This window comes from Durio zibethinus, chromosome 1 (assembly GCF_047325235.1).
Source record: "Durio zibethinus cultivar Kanyao isolate XHJ-2024 chromosome 1, ASM4732523v1, whole genome shotgun sequence".
Classification (NCBI taxonomy): domain Eukaryota; kingdom Viridiplantae; phylum Streptophyta; class Magnoliopsida; order Malvales; family Malvaceae; genus Durio; species Durio zibethinus.
Genome location: NC_143162.1, coordinates 28,928,840 through 28,937,417, shown reverse-complemented (window position 1 = coordinate 28,937,417; position 8,578 = coordinate 28,928,840). Strand labels below are relative to the sequence as shown.

Genomic DNA, 8,578 nt, shown 5'->3' with positions numbered 1-8,578 from the left:
ACAAAAACAAGGCAAGTTAATAACTAGCCTAACAAAAGTACACTAAAGGTGAATCAATCTATAGATGAGCATGGTGAAGCATGATATTAACCTAAGCCTTTTTACTCTTAATCCCAACAACATCATCAAAAACTTGATTGGAAAAATCCTGCAAGTGTATAAGCCGTTTAAGTAATAATAAAGACTATAAAAGTTTAGATATTGATCCCACGGGTATTAGTTAAAAACATTCTTAGGCTAAGTACCTATTATCCCCATACTTTTCTAAATTTGATTCGATCAAAAAAATAAGCTTGAAAATTAACAACGAAAATAAAAGTGAATAAAGCATCAAAAATATAAAACTAAGTAAATAAAAATGAACAAGAACAAAAAGTAAATACACGTTATAAAATGTAAAATATAGTAGCTAAATCAAGCTAAAAACAAATTTGAAGTAAAATTGAAGTAATGAAAATGAAAAATGCAACTAAACTTGCAAAACTTGCAAAATCGAAAATCTAAAGCTACAATAGAAAAACTATGACTTTAAGAATCAAAACTAATTCTAAATGTTAACAAATTTTGTGAAATCAAAATTGAAATTAAAAAAAATTAATGCTTTGAAATAACAACAAAAATTAAATGCAAGTAATGGAAGAAAATTGTAAAATCCAAACAAAAGGTTGAAAAATCGAAAGTAGTTGTAAATCTAGAAGCCAAACTTTCTACTTGTAATGAAATATGTCTCTATTGTCTCATATTCTATACTTGTGAATGGTGACACTACAAATAGATTTTCTCCCAAGTAAGGCTTGAGGCAAGGTGATCCTCTCTCACCTTATTTATTTATACTGTGTACTAAATGATTTCTTGCAATATTGATAAGATATCATAAAAATAAATTGATTAGTGGGATGTATGCCGACAAAAATGAGCAAAGAATCACTCATTTGTTTTTCGTAGATGACAATCTATTATTCATCAAAGCAAATCAGGCCAAATGTGAAACAATGAGGAACTTGCTACAGAGATACAAAAATCGACAAATAGATTAATTTGAGAAAATCTTCATTATATTTTAGCAAGAATACTGAGGAGAGAAGCAAGGAGATCTTCAAACAAATATCGAGAATCCAAGTTATAACAAGCCTCAAAAAATACTTGGGACTTCCAACATTGGTGGGCAAGAATAAGAATATATCTTTCATAAAGATCAAAAACAAATTTTGGACAAGGATAAACTCTTAGAGCAACAACATTTTACCATTTAAAGGAAAGAAAACTTTTATCAAATCTATTCCCTAGGCCATTCCATCTTATGCAATTAGTTGCTTCATTTTTCCAAAGGGCTTATGTCATGAATAGGGAATTAAATAATGACACAATAGCAAAATAGCGGCTGCTATTTAGCAGTAGCGCCTCCGACCACCATCGCTATTTTAGGGAAAACGATTGTGAATTTGAAACACATTCAAAACGGTGCATTACGGTCGTAACAGAATGCGGTAATGAGCAATAGCGAAAATAACGATCCGTTATTGCACTATCCTTGTTTTTCATCCATATTTCTTATTTTTAAAAGAAAAAAAATCAATTAAATGAACTCTATTTACCAAATTTATCCTCAACCAAGATCAAGTGTCGAAGAACAATTAATTTAAAGGTAAAAGTAAGTTAAAATTACCTTTTTAAAAAAGAAAATTGCTAGCTTGCTGCATATTGCTGTTGAAAAAAATCTTTGATGACTAATCTATAATAGGGAGGCCGAAAGGCTATAGGCTATGAGTTGAGTGTGTGTTGAAATTAGTGGTGGAAAAAAAAGGCAGAGACCGGAGAGTTAATCAAGAGAGGTAGAAAGGGGATGAGGATTTTTTTTATTTACTAATTTTGGAGTTTAGGTCTTTGTGAGAAAGACGAGAAAAAGAAGAATGAAGAAGAAAAGGCTAGATCTTGGAGGAATGGAGGCTAAAGTGTGTGGGTACCAAACATTGAATTAAAGGCTAAGGCAGAAAAGTTTGGGGGTGAGGGGTGAGGGGCGAGGGGAGGGTGAGCATGTGAAAGCCAAAAGAAATGAAGACTTCTAAAGAAAAAAAAAAGAAATAGAAAATTTAGAGGAATATGGCGTGAGTGGGTCTGATAAATTGGTGGGCTAACTGGAGGGGTATGTTTAAGGGTGTTGAATAGGTAAAAGGAAATAGAATTTTTTTTTAACTTTGTTATAATATTGAATATGATTTTCTCTCAAGCAAAAATTTGGTACAAAATAAATATATTGATATAATTTTCAAAAAATTATGAATAATTTAAAAATAAAATAAAATAAAAAGTGTCATAAATTATTTTTAAAATTATAAAATAAGAGTTTTATGATTATTATTATTATAATTATTACATTTTATAATGAATTGTGTAAAATTAAAAAAAAAATTTCACGACTACGATGATCACAATATTCTTCGTTATTTTTTTATTTGTGATAAACGTAACGTGCTCAAAAACATAACCGCAACCGCAATTTAAATCTATAGTCGTGAAATTGAATAGTCTCATAGACACCTATTAGTGGGGATCTAAAAAGGATGGAAAGGGTCTGCATTGGGTCAAATGGGAAACAATGTGTCGTATTAAGGGAGTTAGAGGAATGGGTTTTAGGAGTTTTGAGATCTTCAACCGTGCACTCTTAGCCGAACAAGCGTGAAGCCTGTTAATGCAACCTTACTCGCTGGCATACAAGGTCCTGAGTGCAAGGTATTTCAACTTTCTTGGATGCTCGAATGGGCTACTGTCCATCTTTTACATGGAAAAGTATTTGGGCTGTTAAAAATGTTCTGCAAGCAGGGTTGGTATGGAGGGTAGGAGATGGAAAGCAGATCAGAATATGGGGAGATAAATGGCTGCCTGTTAATCAGGCTATAAACTCAAACAACAATGGACATAGTCTTAATTTAGTGATGCAAAAGTTGTGACTTTGATAAACCAAGCCACAGGGACATGGAAGCAAGAGCTTATTCAAAGAATCTTCTCGGAAGAGGAGGCTACTTTAATATTCTCCCTCCCACTTAGTAGAAACCATCATGAGGACAGTTTAACATGGAGTATGGAGAAGAATGGATCATATACGGTAAGAAGTGGCTACCGTCTTCTATGTATGGAAATGGGAAAGGTATATGGAGAGCCAGGAAACTACGCTAATAATAGATTTTGGAAGACAAGACTTCCAAGCAAGATCCAGATTTTTGGATGGAAGCTCAATAATGGTTATCTACCAGTTTTTAGCAACCTGCGAAGAAGAGGTATTGAGGTTAGCCCAGTTTGCTTGAGATGTGGTAAGGAGGATGAGACTGTAACGCATGCATTATGGGGTTGTGAAAATGCTAAGGCAGTGTGAGACTGTATGTCCATTTTGAACAAGTGGAAATTGGGGGCCCCAAGGCAGCATCGTGGGTTTTTTGCTATGATTGCAGAAGAGGCTGGATCTGATAGCTTGGAAATGGGACTGGTAGCAGCTTAGGCAATTTTGCATAGTCAAAATATAGAAGTCATAAATGGAGAAAAACGAGGTCCCAAAGAAATGGCAAAGTTTGCTAAGGATTTTTTTGAGGAATATAGGCTAGCTAATGTCGGATTTGAACGACAGTGCTATTGCGCCTGAAGCAATAATCACAACAATACAGAAGTAATAGACAATAATCAATAATCAAATACGCAGGAAAAATAAAGCACACCAATATTTACGTGGAAAACCCTCCAGTGTAGAGGGAAAAAACCACGGGCCACCAGAAAAATCTTCACTATCAAATAATAATTATACAAAGTTCTTCTCTAGCTAAAACTAGAGCTAATCAACAACTAGAGAAACAATTGGAGAAATCTCACCAAATAAGTGACTCAACAAATATACCCTGGATTTGTTCCTAGAGAGCTTCAAACCAGATCTTCACCGTTCAGAATGTAGAACTCTGAATCATAAACCTCCTGACAAGGTTCCAACTTAATCGGACTACGGATCGACTTTCGTTCAACCAACTCTCCCTTCTCTTTTTTCTCTCTCTGCTTTTCTTGGCTTTTTTTCTTTCTCTGCTTGGTTTTTGACACACACCTAAAACAATCCCACCTCTTTTTTATTAAGTAGCTAGGGCTCTGTGTAAAATAAAAGATCAAGGCCCATGGCCTTTACTTGGTCCAAAACCACTTACATGGGACTGGACCCTATTTTCCTAACAATCTCCCCCTCCAGCCCCATTAGGAGGAGATTCATCACCACAGCAGTTTCATTTGGAACTTACCTTGGCCAGGGAACTCATTTCGGCCAAGTTACTGCAAAGCTCAAGCTTTTCCCTGGAAAGTTTAACAAGATCATAAATACCATTCTTTCGCAATGACTCTATCTCTTCTTTCATTGCTTTTAACCAGTGCTTTCTATCCGGAGTAGCCTGCACACCTTGAAAGCTTTCTGGCTCCCTTTCACTGGTAACTAAAATAAAATTTGAACTTGGATACCTGGTAGATGGCATGCGCTCTCTAGTAGATCTTCTGGGCTGAGACTCTACATCACTTGATGCCAAAGGTAGCTCCTCCTGCTCAACACTCTCAAGTAGAAATGATTGCTCCCCCTGCTCAAAACTAATAGCATCTGGCTCATCACCAAATGTAGCTGGCTCATTCATATCCCCAAGTTTTGTTTCTTGCTCATTTTCACCATCTATGGCTCTTTCTTGTGAAATCTCTGTCGGTGTTGAAACATCACACTCAACAGTAACTTGTGTAGTCTTCTCATTTTTCTCAAAGTCTACTATAGTTTTTTTTCATGAAAGATCATATCTCTGCTTCTGACTGTCTTTCTCTTTACTGGATCCCATACCTTGTAGCCAAATTCCTCATCACCATATCCTACAAACACACACTGTGTAGCTTTACTGTCAAGCTTTGATCTCTGCTCTTTCGGCACATGTATGAATGCTTTGCACCTAAAAACTTTCAAGTGAGAGTATGAAGTATCTTTCCCTGTCCACACTCTTTCTGGAATGTCAAAGCCCAAAGGAACTGATGGTGACCTGTTAAGTAAATAACAACTGTGTTGACTGTTTCACACCAGAATGGCTTTGGTAATTTTGCCATCCTCAACATACATCTGACTTTTTCCACAATGGTGCGATTCATTCTTTTAGTTATACTATTATGCTGCGGTATTCTAGGTTCTGTCCTCTCATGCCTGATCCCATGCTTTGAGCAATACTCTTCAAAGCCTTTAGATGTGTATTCCCCACCATTATCAGTTCGAATACACTTCAAGGGTAACCTTGTCATCCTTTCAATCATGGTATGAAATTTTTGAAAATACTACAGTACCTGACTTTTGTATTTCAACATATACACTCAAGTCTTACGTGAAGCATCATCAATAAAAGTAACAAAATATTTGTTACCACCTAATGACTCAACCTCAATGGGACCACATACGTCAGAATAAATTAATTCCAATCTATTTTCTTTTCTCTGAGAACTTTTACGAAAAGAAACTCTATGATGCTTACCAAACAAATAATAATCACATGAATCGAGAGACATACTTTTGGTCAAAGGAATGAAAGAGTGCCTTGCCAAAACCTGTAACCCTTTTTCACTCATGTGTGCCAGCCTCCTGTGCCACAAGTTTGCTGAAGCATCATTTTCAACGGTATTTACCTTGTTACCGTTCAATTGCATCCATGTCTTATACATTGTGCAGCATAGTTTTCCCTTTGCAACTACCATAGATCTTTTAAGAAGCTTCCATTGTCCATTCTTTTGTCGACTTTCATATCCCTTCTTATCAAGGACATTAATAGCAAGCAAGTTCATTCTCATATTTGAAATGTGTCTAACATCCCTCAAAGTCAACATGTAGCCTGTACTAGTTTGTACAATAATATCACCAATCCCAACAATCTACGACACATTCTTGTTTCCCATCTTGGTACAACCAAAGTCTCCTGCTTTGTAAGTTGTAAACAACTCTCTCTTAGGAACACAATGATATGTCGCTCCTGTGTCAACTATCCACTCAATGCCGGGATCACTAACATGATTACAATCACCATGTGTACAAATCAAAGTAACTGAATCACTATCTGAATTCACTGTTGCAACATTGCCATCATCTGAACTCTTATCTTTCTCATCTTTTTGCTCTTGCTTTAAGATTCTACAGTTTCGTTTTATATGACCCGCCTTACCACAATGGAAACACTTTACTTTACCTCTAGACTTGGATCTATGTTTAGATTTACCACGGCCTTTTGAGTCCTGACCTCTGTCGATGTTTCTACCCTTGTTCTCTGCGACCAGAGCTTGATTCCCAGGGTCTACATCTTTTCGCCTTGCTTCTTCATTAAGCATACTGTCATTTGCCATCTCCAATGTCACTTTATAATCAGAAGCTGAATTTAGAACAGTCACAACTAGAGTATTCCAGCTGTCTGGCACTGAACCCAAAAGAAATAATACCTTCATTTCATCATCCATCTTAAGCTCCATGGTAGTCATCCGATTAAATATATCTTGAAAATCACTCAAGTGCTTTGTAACAGATCGTCCATCCCTGTACTGTAAAGTTGCAAGCTTTTTAACAAGTATAACTTTATTCATACCTATTTTTCTCTCATACAATGCTGCCAATTTTTTCCAAACAATGTGAGCATCTGACTCCTGCGCTACATGATGAAACACGCTGATATCAACCCATTTTCTGATTGTAGCCAGCGTCTTTCTACCTAGCTTCTTTCAGCTTTCATCTTTCATATCTGCTGGTTTAGCCGAATCACCCAATACTGACTCATACAAATCTTTGCAGTATAGATGATCCTCCATCATAGGATTTCAAATTGAATAATTCGATGCTGTTAATTTTATCATGGAACTTGTATCACCCTCCATGATCTCAAACAGAATTTACTTCTATCCTGGATTGCTTCTGTATCTATGTCTCAAAATAACCCTCGCTCTGATACCACTTGTTGCGCCTGAAGCAATAATCACAAAAATACAGAAGCAATAGACAACAATCAATAATCAAATACGCAGGAAAAATAAAACACACCAAGATTTACGTGGAAAACCCTCCAGTGTAGAGGGAAAAAACCATGGGCCACCAGAAAAATCTTCACTATCAAATAATAGTTATACAAAGTTCTTCTCTAGCTAAAACTAGAGTTAATCAACAACTAGAGAAACAATTGGAGAAATCTCACCAAATAAGTGACTCAACAAATACACCCTGGATTTGTTCCTAGAGAGCTTCAAACCCGATCTTCACCGTTCAGAATGTAGAACTCTGAATCATAAACCTCCTGACAAGGTTCCAACTCAATCGGACCACGGATCGACTTCCGTTCAACCAACTCTCCCTTCTCATTTTTCTCTCTCTACTTTTCCTGGCTTTTCTTCTTTCTCTGCTTGGTTTTCGACATACACCTAAAACAACCCCACCTCTTTTTTATTAAGTAGCTAGGGCTCTGTGTAAAATAAAAGATCAAAGCCCATGGTCTTTACTTGGTCCAAAATCACTTATATGGGACTGGACCCCATTTTCCTAACAAGTGCGTGGAGGAGGAGGTACACTGGCAGCCACCACCGTATGGCAGCTTTAAAGTCAATTTCGACGGGAGTTTCAATGCGCATGGGAGTGGAGGGTGTATTGGTGTAGCAATTAGAGACCATGAAGGACACTGTATGGGCGTTATTGCAGCAAAGATGGAAGACGTGTGTGATCCCCTAGTGGTGGAAGCCATAGCAGCCCTCCAATCTTTTAAGCTAGCTGAAGATATGCGACTCCCTCGAGTCATCATAGAAGAGACTCTACACAAGTAATCAACAGCATTAATGCTAGAACAAAGAACCTATCTATAACAGGGAACCTGGTAGCAGATATTCACATGATCTGAATCCGGATGGAATCTATAAATGTGGTCCATGAAAGGAGGAAAGAAAACGGAGCTGCTCATGCCCTAGCAAGGAGTGCACTTAGACTGGAAAATACTGTTACTTGGCCTGGGAATGTCCCCCTCTTATCCGCGATACTATTACCGCTGAATGTACTAATTCACATTGAAATGAAATCTACATTTCTTATCAAAAAAAAAAAAAATTTTCTTAAATATCGGACGAGTTTTCCTTGGACATAATACTTGGCAAATGAATTTATTAATAAATCGACAATATCTACTGGCAAGTATAAAGAATAATCAATTATACAAGAAAAATAGAGTAAACAAATTTCTTGGTAAATCAGACTTTTCCTTGTCAGATAAGTAAATAGAGAAGAAAATTTCACTATTTTAGCGTTGACTATTTCTCATCTTTCAATACATGCGAGTTTCGACGTGTTTTGGCCACGAAGAATGAAAGTGTAAGTAATTTGAGGAGGTCTTATCCGTCCTTTTATCCTTACACGCGTTTTGAAAATACTAGCTTACAGGCCTTTTTTTTTTTTTTAATTTATTTAATGTCGGTTTGATTCGCAAAAGGCCAGGAAAATGCTTAATGCATGCGAGTTTCGACGTGTTTTGGCCACGAAGAATGGAAATGTAAGTAATTTGTGTGGGTCTTAACCGCCCTT

The 8,578-nt window shown here is 36.6% G+C and overlaps 1 protein-coding gene across 1 annotated transcript; it reads left to right on the top strand.

Moving 5' to 3' along the window:
• The first annotated feature begins 2,100 nt into the window (after window positions 1–2,100).
• On the top strand, window positions 2,101–3,370 carry LOC149520516 (uncharacterized). The gene is made up of 3 exons (XM_089745392.1): window positions 2,101–2,105; window positions 2,667–2,821; window positions 2,970–3,370. The coding sequence occupies exons 1-3, from the start codon at window positions 2,101–2,103 to the stop codon at window positions 3,368–3,370; spliced, it is 561 nt and encodes a 186-aa protein (XP_089601518.1).
• Window positions 3,371–8,578: the final 5,208 nt, after the last annotated feature.